Source organism: Notolabrus celidotus, chromosome 13 (assembly GCF_009762535.1).
Source record: "Notolabrus celidotus isolate fNotCel1 chromosome 13, fNotCel1.pri, whole genome shotgun sequence".
Lineage (NCBI taxonomy): Eukaryota > Metazoa > Chordata > Actinopteri > Labriformes > Labridae > Notolabrus > Notolabrus celidotus.
The window spans coordinates 12,047,830-12,061,331 of NC_048284.1; the positions used below are offsets into that span (position 1 = coordinate 12,047,830).

At 38.5% G+C, this 13,502-nt stretch overlaps 2 protein-coding genes across 2 annotated transcripts in view; one reads left to right on the forward strand and one right to left on the reverse strand.

Annotated features, from left to right (window-relative positions):
* Nucleotides 1–303: 303 nt before the first annotated feature.
* serac1 (serine active site containing 1) lies at nt 304–10,271 on the reverse strand. The gene is made up of 17 exons (XM_034699222.1): nt 10,144–10,271; nt 7,800–7,900; nt 7,628–7,664; nt 7,143–7,285; nt 6,594–6,683; nt 5,836–5,967; nt 5,613–5,734; nt 4,753–4,881; nt 4,499–4,612; nt 4,244–4,406; nt 3,860–4,010; nt 3,603–3,750; nt 3,323–3,423; nt 2,901–2,998; nt 1,497–1,679; nt 1,259–1,402; nt 304–1,112 (listed from the first exon to the last, which is right to left on the reverse strand). Exons 2-17 carry the CDS (start codon nt 7,891–7,893, stop codon nt 976–978), a joined length of 1,986 nt encoding a protein of 661 aa, XP_034555113.1. The 5' UTR covers nt 7,894–7,900; nt 10,144–10,271; the 3' UTR covers nt 304–975.
* Nucleotides 10,266–13,502, forward strand: part of syne1a (spectrin repeat containing, nuclear envelope 1a) — a 202,749-nt gene continuing 199,512 nt past the window's right edge. The window contains exon 1 of the mRNA XM_034699221.1: nt 10,266–10,336. The gene's annotated coding sequence lies outside the window, so the exon portion shown is untranslated. The remainder of the gene's footprint in view (nt 10,337–13,502) is intronic.

Here is a 13,502-nt window from a genome sequence, read left to right on the forward strand (position 1 = left end):
GTGTAAGCATGTTTATCTGTATGCATGAATGTACTTGTGTATGTAAGCATGTGTATGTGCACATACATATAGATATGTGTGTGTAGTATATGTCTATATATATTTTCTTGGTTGATGAATCCCTCAGTGATAGTTTTTATTTGTGATTTTTACATGGCTCCTATGTTGTGAAGGGAAGTGTTGGTTGTTGATGCAGACCAAAATAAACCCAACCTCATTGAATACATTTGCCACAATAGTCAGATGTAACAAGACATAGCTCCTCTGAGGCTCCGTAATGAATACAATAAAGCGAGTAGACAGTTTAAATAAAGCCTCTACTTCATTCATTTATTCATTGTTGGTATTGCTAGTGGCAATTTGAACAACAAACACATGGAGATTAAAGTTGAATTGTTTGATTAGGCCCCAAAAAATAAATAAATCTGCCCAGATACATATTCATACAGGTCCATTGGAGGTCAAGTTGACAAAGGAATATGTTTTGGCAGACATATGACTGTCATACTGCAGTTATAATAAAAATACATAAATTAAAAATAAAAATTCTTCAACCATTGCTTTGTTCAAAAATACTGAGAAGCAGGTGAGACAATGGCATGTCAGTGCATCTTTACACAGAGTATGAACACAATGGGCCGCATGTTAAGCTCTCAATTTTAAGATGACACTAAAAAGGGCCAGAAAAATAAAATCTAGATTACATTTGTATGATCTATACTGACTTGAAAATGTCATTATGTTCCTTCACTATTCAAATATCCTCTAAAATGTATCTGTGACACACTCCCATAGAAATGGAAGTGTAAAACAAATTTAATTCCCTAGTTATACTATCATAACAAGTGGTCTACATATGAATGTGTAACACAGAGAGGCAGTTATGTTTCTGTTTGGTTTGGAGTTAGAAGTGCTCGTCCCAATTTCAAGTATTAAAGTAGGTCCTATTAGTACGTTTGATATCATGTATGTCAGTCAGTGGCTGATGTAGCTCTGCAGCGCTTCCATGATGAACTTGAGGCTTCGCTTGTACAGAAACGAGTCCTTCTTCTCTGGTTTGCAGATGTTGAGGTGATCTACGTCTACCTCGATGAGCTCCCCAATGCCCAGATCTGAAACCAAACCATGGCAGGTTCAAGGTAAGCGTTGAATAAACAACTTTACAGACAAAAAGCTTTATTTGAAATGTGCTCGTAATGCAATGGTATTTAAGCTGGACAGCACTGTCTCATTTCCAATATGAAGTACTCTTGCATACTTGCTGACTGTTGCGGCACCACCAGTATCTTGACCATGGGACCGATGTTTGTGGGCAGCGTCTCTGCAAAGCTCAGCACCTTGATTTCCTTTTCTTTGGCCATGTTTAGGAAGTTCTCATTCAGGTTGCGCAGTGCTGGTGAGTCTTAATACACATGGATAATTAATCAGTATATTGAAACACCTCTGTGAATGAAACAGTGTCTTCTTGGACCTCAGAATTAGTTCAACTTCCTTACCTTTGCAAAGTTCTCTGACTTCTATAGAGGGAAAGAGGAGATATCTGACACTGACCGAGTACTCTGCCATGAAAGTGCCGTGGTGAGGAACACTATAGAACAAAATGCCCTTGGTGTTCTTTAACAGTGAATGCATGTCTGGGTCCTCCACTGCATCCAGCAGCATTTTCTTCACAAGCAACCCTGATGGAAAAATGAAACACAAGAGCAGTGTTAATTTTGTTAACGAAATTATGACGATAAGTGTTCGTCAACGACTCATTTTTTCATGACGAAAATGAGACTAAGAAGAGCTAAAGGGCATCACTGATAATAAAAACTCTGACAAACATATTTTTTGATTTCGTTGACGAAAACTTTAGTGGCGGACCGTAGAACATTAAGAATCCATGTTTCCCTCGCTGTGCGTCTAATCTTTAAAGATAAAAGTGATGCATTCCTGTGACAGGCTGAGTTATTATATGAGGGGCTCAGTGTTAGCTTGGTCTCTACCTGCAGCAGGTGTGCTTTATGAACCAGCTCTCCTCACCTCCATGCATCTGTCTCATCTTCATTAAGGATTTTTACCCCCGGTGTGCGTTAGTGACAGAGACACAACCGGGGGATGTCTGTTTAATATTTGAGGTTTGACGTTTTTGCCGCCATTACCGTGAAAAGCTCTTCATCTAGAGCTTGATTTATTACAGTTTAGTGATACATCAGACACATTGAGTAAGTTTGATCAACTCCTTGTTGAAAGATGCAGATGCATTTCAGAGTGCCATGAACGGACTGTCTGTCCGGTGCGCCTGTCACTGCAGGTGCATTCAAGGACCGTTGTAAATGTGCAATACAGCCCTTTCATGGCATTTTTCTGTGAGTCAAGAGAATCAAAATACAGTCACAGTGGTCACATCAAGAATGTTTTCTTTTTAATTTTTTGTAGGGACAGACTGAATTATTTAACTTAAGATATTACACAAGCAAAAGTGTTAAAAGAGTGAAATGTTGACGATTTTAACACTTGGTATAACCCTGATACCAATATCTGATCGACTACATGAATTATTTAAAGAGTGAAAATGTTTCGGCACAAATCAAAGACTAAAATGTTTTATGTTTCTGTCGACTAAAACTAGACTAAAACTATAAAGGCCTGAAAAGACTAAAATGTGACTAAAACTAACAGGCATTTTCATCTAAAGACTAAGACAAAGACTAAATCTAAAACAGCCGCCAAAATTATTATTATTATTATTAATTAAGAGGATACAAACACACTGAGCTTAACTTCGGAACCAGACAAATAATATATCATGTGGATGCAGTTTAGGAACAGGAGAAAGCCATTTGTTTTTGTATTGTGTTCACACGATTTAAGTGTAAATCTGGAGTACTTATGGCAGGACAGTTGTGACAAAATACCTCCCATACTGTGGGCCACCCAGACCAGAGGCCTCTCTCCAACACCTGCCTGCTTTAACTTCTTCAGTAGCTCTGCACTTCTGTGGGCCAAAGACTTCCTGAAGAGACAAAAGTAAAGAGTGAATCCCCACTTTACTTAATGAGAGTCAGTTTGAGTTGTTCATAATGACTACTGGAGCATATGGAATAATAAATCATGTTATGTCAAAAAGAAGAGTAAGTAGCTTTAAAGGGTCATTATGTGGGGTAAGTTCTGCAGAGTATTACAGTGATTACAATAACTCAGCAATAAATGAGTTAAGCAAAATAAAATGTATCTCTTAAGTTGCAGAATTAACATAATTTATCCAATAAATGGACAGCCCTGTAATATTCTGTTGTTTAAATCAAGCAGACAGATGCAGAAACTACAGACTCCTTACCTCTGATTCTCAGCAGGACACTTGGCCATCCAGTCACTGAGGTGACTGTCATACTCCACCGACAGTATTCTAAGATTCGGACAGTCAGCAGCCAACCATGACTGAAAAGAAGAAGGACACAGCAAAGAAAAGAAAGTTTACAAAAGATGAATCAAAATCTGCATGAGATGGAGCAAACGAAACATCTTTCCAAATCAAATTATTTCATTATTTTGGGGAACACGCTAAGCAGCATAATGAGATCCATAACATTCAGCAGGGATTATAGGGGATTTTGCACCTTTGGCCAGCACTCTGAGTAATCATCCTCGCTTTCCGCCCCCCTCTCACTCTCGTCCTCTAAAGTATCACGGTCCTTCTGCCTCCATGTCTTAAAAGCTGCTCCCAAGATCCCATGGATGAAGAGCACGTCTGCTTTGATTGGCTGGCTAGAAACATACACATTGTGTAAGGTACTGTAAGTGTTGGTTTACTTGTGAATTTAAATATAATCAAAGACATTATGAAAGCTAAGTAATTCAATAATTATTTTCCTACTTGCCACGCGTTTGTGGGTGCAGGATATAAACACCATCCTGATATTTCTCCTTCACTGCCTCCCTGTCCAGGTTGGCCAGAGCGCGTGCTGCATGAGACGCCTGCATGACATGAGGAGACTGCATCATCTCAGCCAGGACAGACACCCAGCCTGAAGGTGTTAGAAAGGTAGGGGAGAAAAAAGAACAAGACCAGATTGTTTATACTCTCTTTTTTTGATTGATAGATTTTGGAACAACCTTTAAAAGAGAGTTTATATTACTAAATCAATTTGTGTTGGTGAATAAATAATCTGTAGATTTAGCAGGCCCATGGAAGGTTCACCCATTAAAGAATAAACATGACCTTAACCTTCTGGAGGAGTTAAATGAGTTGCAGACTTACCAGACTGAGCTATGGCCTGGTGAACACCCTCATTGAGAGCCAAATTTCCTATAATACGAACAATGTTCCTCTGAATCTTCAGGGAGTCTCTACGGAGCTGATAAACCCTCTGGAGGAGCTGCAGACCCCCGTTGGCAACAATGTGGTCACAGTGACTTTGGACCTGCAGACGAGATGTTCAGAGCCTCATGGGTAAGTCAAATTCATTCACGTTGGTATTCAGGTGTATGCTGATAAGTTAATTGTTATCAATACCTTTGAGTGCTGTACCAGTGCCTGTAAACAGAAGGATTCCACTTTTTCAGAGGGGACAGAAGTGAGGCTCTGGGCATAAGGCAGTCCATTACCTCCAAAACACCATAATCCACCCTACAATGTAGAAGGATAGTTTTATAAATTTCAGGGTTTAGAAGTATAACCCATCACAACATCAACATCAATCATTGTTGAACAACAAAAACAACAAAAACATAGAAATGCTTGTCTACACCTCTTTTCATTCCAATTACCCGTTGTGCTGCTAAGGACTGGGTGCTCTCTCTGAGAGCCAGTGATGTGAAGTACTGAACACATTTGTCCACCTCAGACTGAGGCAGAGACCCCAGGAGCTGCCTTAGTCCGTCTTCTGCAGACAAACCCTGTGAGGAAGTTGACAAATCTTTGTTTAAAACATATTTTTCTGTTAAGGTATTTCAAAGGATCAGTACAGATCGATGCTAGTGTCTCTTTCATATTAACAGCTTTACATGTAAGAGCTTATTCCTTCACTCAGAGCATAAGACATACGATGTTTCAGAGGTAATACAGATGTGGAGATGATCTGGATGAGCTGCCAGTACGTTTTAGAATTGATTTTAAGATTCTATTGGTTACTTTTAAAGCTCTGCTAGGTCTCAGCCCCGGTTTTATCTCTGACCTTTTACCAATCTGTGATCCTCGGGCAAAGAGCTGTTGTCAGTCCCACAAACTCGTCTTAAAACAAGGGGGGACAAGGCGTTTGTAGTCCGGGCCCCACAGCTGTGGAACGAACTGCCGGAGGAAATTAGGTTGGCGGACTCAGTGCTCTCTTTTAAATCATTGCTCAAAACGTTCTTTTATCGGAGAGCATTTCCTGATTTTATTTGATCAAGGTGTCTTGCAGAGGGTCCTGCTTTTATTTTGCTTTTACTTTGTTTTTCTGTTTTTATGACTTCATGTTCTTTCAATAGGGATAACACTTGCACTGTCTGTATGGCTTTTTAAAATGCTCTTTATTTTGCACATGTTCTTGAGGCATTGTTAAGCACTTTGTAACATAGTTTTAGAAAAGTGCTCTATAAATAAAGATAATTATTATATTATTATCTATGTGAGAAGATGTCATACTCACGTCCTCTGGGACCGGCAGTGCAGGTGAGCGTAGAAAGAATCGAAGGTCTACCTGGGGTGTCCGGGCCAGACCCACTGCTGTTCTCTGGTCTATAACCTGGGCTGCAGTCTGGTACTGGTAGTCTGCATTATTGGCAACATTTGTGAAGTAATCCAAACTCACTTGTCATATTTGTATCATACTTCAAACCTGAATTAATATGTATATATCATTTTTAATTTACCGTGCCAGTGGTGATTGTCTGCAAGCTCCTGTACAGCCTGCAATCTGATGGCTTTATTGGCTGATAGTGTCCTCTTCAGTAAGACCCATAATGCCACCTCATGTGGGTCTGCATCCACATGGGTAAAGTGTTCTTCAACAAACAAAGACAAAACAGGTCAACTGGACTGAACAGAGCAAAGTGGACAAAGAGTGCTACAAATGTGCATTTATGCCTCAAAGCACTGCTGTTCAGCTATACTAGTCTCTACTACTGTTTGTCTACAGCACCACTGCAAGTCTGCACATCAGCTAAGTTACAAACCTGGTGGTTTCAAACCACGTGGCACCAACTTGGCAGCTATTATTATTCAAGAATGAAGACATGCATTTGTTAGAGTTGTTATGGGAATTTAAAATCTGTTGCATACTTCTATCATCTTAACACCTTACATTTATATTAAAAAGTTAGCAAAACAAAGTTGAAATAAGATGAAGAAAACAATCATACAGGTCAGTCACTGAACAATATACACAGTTATACCCTGTGTGATGTTCAAAACAGGAAGTGCAACAAAAAGCAGGTGTTTCCTCATCACATGAAAATTACGGCCCAACTGTACTTTTCTAAGAATAAATATTTGTGCTTCTACAAGCAACACAATTTCTGCTCTCTAGTCTCAGAAGCATGAAAAGGAGTATCTCTCTTTCCCTCTGTGCAATGAAGGGGTGAGTTTCAGCTGAACTAGTACTGTTCAGGGGAAGCTTTTGTTTTCTTACCATCTAGTGATTGCAGCAAAAGCCTTGATGACATTTCCAGAAAGCGCCTCGCTGCTTTATGAAGCTCCCTCCTGGCTTTATGTGTGAGCCCTGGAAAATACACAGTGTAAAAAAAATATGAAACAAGCTAGATCATCAACATTTATTTTCTATGAAAACATTACCATGACGACAAGGGCTATTTAGTGATTATGTGGTACCAGCATAGGTCGGGAGGTAATAACTTCCATTTCAGAAATGAACCTTGAACAGTGGAAGTGAGATCAGTCAACAGACCAACCATAACGTGCAGGAAGGAAAGATATGTGAAGGGAAGGGAAGGAAGAACAGGAAGTGAGAATAGCAGATGTCATTGGGCACCTGGACATGACCAACTCAAGGACTGAATAAAACCACTCAGCATGACTGCAGCTGTCATCCTGCTGATTTGGGAGGTGGGGGAATCTCCAAAACTATACATCCAAAACGATTTAGATGGAAAATATCTTTATTTGAGATGTTTTTGGAATGGACACATGATACTTAGTATGAGTAATTGACATTCAGTACCTGCAGTGAGGTTATCCTTTTCATCTGAAGGAGTGGCTCTCAGATAAATGTAAGACTTGTACTTCTCCTGAAGAATAGCGCTGGTGTCAATGGTCACAGCCTTGTCCAAGGCTACGACTTCATAAGTGATAAACAGGCAGCCCCTATGGAAAGTCAATGAATAAGCGGTGGTATATAAGGATACTTTTCACATGAGTCTGCAGTGGTCATGTACGGAAGAGGATTAGGGCCACTGGAAAAAAAAAAAATGTAAGGTCAACATTTTTTTTAAATATTATTATTCTTAGATTGAAGTCCAAATTCTGAGATTAAAGTCCGAATCCTGAGATTAAAGTCAGATTTCTGACTTTTTTCTCAGAATAATAATAATAATAAAAAAAGTTGACCTTAATTTTTTTTATTTTTTTCCAGTGGCCCTAATCCTCTTCCTAAGTCATGGCTGTTACAGACATGACTTAAAATCTTACTGCATTTTTTCAACTCACCCCAAAACAACTGCACCAGTTACTTTGGCAACCTTTCCTAAATAAAGCAAAAAAAGCATCATATTTTTAGATAAAGAGTGGAAGCTGCTCTCATCAAAACAGGAAGGCTGAGCCATGGTTTCAGAATACCTATGTTGTGAGGAAAGACAGCCAATCATGTCACATAACTTACTTAAATCTTTCCACTGGAGCACCTTCTTCACTCCAGATGACCCAGCTGTGCTCAGTCTCCGACAACGGATCCAACGTAGAGCTGCCACAGACATTCTCCGCCTGCATGTAGTATGTAGCAGCTAAGTTAACCAGACCACTATAGAGAGATATACTTTATTTCAGACCCATAGGCCCATATCAGCACAAGAGTAATATAAAAGACTTTAAATAAGTAAAATACATGTCCAGCAAGAAATACAAAGATCATATGACAACAGTTTACACTTTCATTTTGATTAAAGCATAAAAAGGCATTTGTTCCAGTGTTTCCAAAAGCAAGAAAAATACTTTGTGTCACTTAATGTGGGCTGAGTGAGCTCCCTTCAAATTTCATTTTCTGAATCAGCTAAGCGACACATTTATACATGAAATGTCTTAGTACAGCAAGAAATATAGGGGCATTGTTTGATGCAAACATAAAACTTGCACTGGTCTATCTTGGTAGTTTAAGGAAGATTCAATATGCATCATTATATGTTACCTGAAGCTTTTACATTTTAGCTCTACTGTAACTGCACCACAAATGGGCAGAATAAAGAGGAAGCTTTAAAAAGCTCTGTTTTAACATTATCTGTGCACATTGGAAATTTACGTGCCAGCATATTAGCCTGTGCATAAAGTTCACAACACTGTCGCTGCAGATCATCATCATCATCATCATCATCATCACATAAGTCATTTCTGATAATGTGCCACAGATATTTGATCCGAGATACAGAAAAGGAAAGTTTTGCTTCTGATCATCCTTGGCTTTCGCAATCATTATAACACTCTTTTTGCTGTTGAATTTGATATCATGCTGCACATCCAGTGGTGGACAATAACAAAGTAAATTTACTGGAGTACTGTACTTAAGTACATTTTTTGAGTATGTGTACTTTACTTAAGTATTATTTTTTGGGGGAACTTATTACTTTCACTCCACTACATTCAGAAGACAATTATTGTACTCTTTACTCCACTACATTTCTATCAGTGCTCTAGTTACTCACTACTTTAGCTTTTTAGTCAGCTCATGAATTTCCTTCTCTTTTCTGAAATCTGATCCCTAAGACAGTAAAATGTGTTTGGGTAGTTCTGTTCGTCTCAGTTGTTTAGTTATACCTGTATATCGTGCGTCTCCACAGTTGAACATGGAGCAAACACAGAGCAGTTCATTTAGAGGTGGGAATGATGGCCATATCTTCATTTTTGAAATGAAGAATGATACGTATCGTTTGAAATGTTCTCCCTGTTTCCCACTCTGCCCAAACATTCAAACATTCACAGTCCAACCTGAGAAAGTGTGTTGAGCTACGTAACATTTGTTTCATTCCAGATGAACATTTCAAACTAAGTTGTCTGTGCTTGGAGTAACTTAGTTTCTGTTTTTATTCCATGGTATAGTTTTTAGAGATTTCAAGTAATGGTTTCTAGATAAACATAATGTAACAGAATGTACGCCTATATATTCTTGAATACACTTGTGTATTTTAAAAATACAACATTTTAGAGATATTTTAAAAAGTAATTTGAATACTTAAGTATTTTTAAAAGCAAGTACTTCAGTATTTTAACTCAAGTAATAATTTGACAGAACAACTTTCACTTGTGTTGGAGTAATATTTGACATGGAGGATCTATACTTTGACTTAAGTAATGAAGCTGTGTACTTTGTCCACCACTGTGCACATCATAGCTAGAGCATATTCTGAGCAGTTGCTGTAGTCCAGCACTGTAGGGGGACAGGATGACTAGCATACATCAGATGATTAACCAGTTTTACAAGCTTTTAGCTGTTCAGAAAGATTGTCCAAGTACAAGTTAAAAGGGAGAGGTGACAGAATTCCACCTGGTCTGTCCCCATTAGTCACAAATACTAATACTTTGAACTAGCACTTAGGTCTGTCTCGCACATGATGAAGTCAGACGTGCGAGCAGTGCCTTATTTCCCTTCTTTACTGCCAACATTAAACAACTTTTGACATAAACTGTGACATAATGTAACTCAGTGATAAAAAAAACACACATCTGACTTAGCTACTGTTGGCTAACACGGCTGCAGCTAGCTTGTGACAGTCACTTCATCTGCCTGTCACACCAACCCTTTACTCCAGTTTGTTATTGCACATAAACAAGCATTGTGACCCACAAAACGCTGACATTAACATAAACACCTGAGTAATGTTGTCACACCTTCTCCAGCTGAAGTGACCGCTGGCTAACACACACTTAGCTTAGAGCTAACCGCTAGCTTGAAAGTGAACACTAACCCAGCCGTCTGGATGAGCTATCTTCTGAGGTTAACATTTTCTTGACATTACCTTAATAATCGGTTCACTAACTAGAAGACTGCTGAGATGTTCCCCCTGGTGTGACACTGCGGCGCCCCGGTGTCCATAAACATAACACAACCTTGTCCCACAATTAGTACGTCATCAGCCAGAGCTCACGTGCTCAGAGAGAAGGTAAAAACAAAGCACTGTCCTAAAGTGACTGAAGGAATGCTGCAGACAGGTGTGTAAAAAGCAGTCAAATATAATGATTTCTGTTGTTTGGGGTGAATCTTACATGTCTTACTTCAGACATAGACATAGAAATACAAATACAATACTCTGCCTGCTTTTTCTTTGACTTGCATGTAGGGATGACAACTTTCTCAATACTAAATAAGGGACAGGTGCACGGTGCCATGGTGGTGTGGGCATGATGTGTGAGTTCAGTGTATATTCATATTCTGATTCAACTGGAAATGCAGAAAGTGTGTATATTCCCTTTACAGTATTCCCTTACTGTATCATTATGTAACCTCATATGAATAAACCTCAAAGAAACCACAGTTTGGCTCTTTAGATAAAAAAACAGGCAAAATAAGAATTAAATGCAAAAGAGGAGTATGACTCACCAAATTTACTTTTTCCATGGATACTTTTTGCTGCTCTTGACTGACTCAAGCAGTCTTTTGTCCTTTTGCACAGCCATGACAAGTCACAGTTTAAGATATTTGAAGTTCATTTTTGATCAGCTCTGTGCTGCATCTGTTTCTTGAGTCTGACCATTTAATGTCCATCAGAGAGAAAATCATCTCCACACTTTTTTGCAGGTGTGACTGGCACATGATCCACTGTTGTTTTATCTGATGTAGGATCTGTAGAGTTCAGTCTGCTGTATTTACAAGAGTTAATAGTCAATATACAGGACAATTGAGGTCCCGTATGAAACAAACCAATTTAGCCCAATATATGGAATGTCTCTGTTAATATGGGACAGTTGGCAACCCTACTTGCATGTGAACATATATGGCATTTAGCATTTAAAGCACAAAGTAACATATGTACACAAAGTGGGACATCTAAGAAAAATATGAAACACTCAAAGTAAAAAAAACGCATACACAGTAAAATAAAAGGTGATATAATGGAGCTACACTACCAGTCAAAAGTTTGGACACACCTTCTCATTCAATGGTTTTCATTTATTTTCATTATTTTTGACATTGTAGATTAAAACTGAAGACATCAAAACTATGAAATAATATGGTTTTACCATAATATGTATTACAACAGTAGTCAAATAGGGCTATCCATTGTGTACTAACCCTACCTCTGAACAAAACAACTGATGGTCTCAAACACATTAAGAAGGCAAGTCATTCTACAAATGAACTCTTGACAAGGCTCATGTTAATTAGAAACCATTCCAGGAGACCACTTCATGAAGCAGACTGAGAGAATACCAACAGTGTGCAAAGCTGTCATGAAGGAAAAAGGGGGCTACTTTACAGAATCTAAAATATAAAACATATTCTGGTTTGTTTAACACTTTTTTGTTAATTAAATAATTCCACATGTGTTCTTTCATAGTTTCGATGTCTTCAGTATTAATCTACAGTGTTTCAAATAATTAAAATAAATACAAACCCTTGAATGAGAAGGTGTTTCCAAACTTTTGACTGGTAGTGTACATCAAAGTAAGTCACTAGTACTTTGGTGCAGAAGGGTTGTAGGTAGCAGCAGTCCTTCAACTCAAAATCTATTTGCCCATCAGGAGTCACCTGTCATACTACAAACATATGTCTAATGATAATAATAATAATAATAATAATAATAATAATAATAATAATAATAATGATAACTGATAGGATTTGTATAGCGCTTTTCTTGGTACTCAAAGCCGATTTAAAACAGAACAAAGACAGGTGGTGGGAGTAGAGGTCATGTGTTGTATGCTTTTTTTTAAACAGGTAGGTCTTGAGGTGGTTTTTAAATGATTGAAGGGAGTCAGTCCAATTTTGCTCTCATGCCATAAAAACAATTTTTTTTAAATGACAATGTTCACAATAGGGTTTTTGTATTCTTTGGTAATTGATATATAGCAGTAAACCTGTGGTGGTGTAAAATAGAGGATCAATCTACATAAGAACTGTTCAGGGTGCAGTCAGTGCCGACGTATAGGGGGAAAGTTATGATGATTCTAAGGGCCAATGACTGACAGGGGGCCCGAAAATAATAATTTAAATAAAAAAAAAAAAAAATCATAATTAATATTTTATTCAGAATAAGGTCATTTAAAAAAACTCTCCCGCTGTCTTCTTAAAATGTACATCTCTACTTTATTTGGGCAAATTCATATTTATCCCCTCCTGTATTGGCATGAAATGGTACAGCCCAGCCTGAGTCGCGCTAATCAGCTGTGCCGCACAGTCAGACAGAAGTTGCACAGTGCACAGAGTGCGCTAAATGCAGCTAAAATACCTGGAAAGACAAAGTCTGGGTCCCAGCTGGGTCCCAGAAAAGGAGGGAAAGAAAGGAGAGAGAGGAGAGAGAGAAGACAGAGCGATAGTATGTCACCCAGTTTTTTCTCCAGGAAAGGTTGGTATAGTCTTTGAGTGGTTAAAATCAACCTGTTTGCTAGTTTGATGTCCACAATGAGATGAACTACGTTGTAGCTAATTATACTAAATGGGTTTCCCCGCCCTCCCTACCAGACTCAGCAGCTGATATGTCAGCAGGTGCACTGTCTCCCCACAACTCCCCCCAACCCAATGAACAAGAAGGTGAGCAACATAGCATGTCAATTAACATTATTGAAGGGGGTCTGTGGGAATCTCTTTTTTCTCTCTCTATCTTTACTATTCCAAAAGCCTATAAAAACAAAGCTTTAGCTAAGCTACATAAGCTACAGCCTATAGTCTGTTTTGGATGCTGGGCAGGTTGAAGCATTGAGTGATTTAGTCTGTTTTAATGTCACAGAGATTATTCAAATAATACCTTAAAATCAGATATTTTGATGCTGACTGAATTTTGGGCGGTCCCATAAGGGGCAATTTGTTTCAGTAGCTTTAACCTCTTAATAATTGTAATTCATAAACTTGATCCGATAAACTTGAACACAATAAAGTATCAAATCTAGCATTGCTGATACAGAACAGCATTGTAGATCCATTATTCTGCATGATTCAGTGCTGCTCTTTTCTGTTGTGCATTCATTTTTAAAGACTGTTGTAACTTTGATTATGATGTTATTATAAATGGTATATTACAGGACATATATGGGGCCCAATGTGATATTTTCTCATGGGGCCCAAAAGCCCTGGCAGCGCCCCTGGCGGCACCCCTCGGTGCAGTAGTGTAGATGTGTTTGTTATTATATCCTTACCTTCTGTTGCCAGAGGAAAAGTGAT

Bases quoted from the DNA above. Each gene is read 5' to 3' on its own strand.
- serac1 (XM_034699222.1), bottom strand. From the start codon at position 7,893: ATGTCTGTGGCAGCTCTACGTTGGATCCGTTGTCGGAGACTGAGCACA. The intron at 7,286-7,627 runs GTGAGTTGAAAA...GACTTTCCATAG, and splicing joins ACTGGTGCAGTTGTTTTGGG to GGGCTGCCTGTTTATCACTT. The intron at 4,613-4,752 runs GTAATTGGAATG...TCTACATTGTAG, and splicing joins AGTCCTTAGCAGCACAACGG to GGTGGATTATGGTGTTTTGG.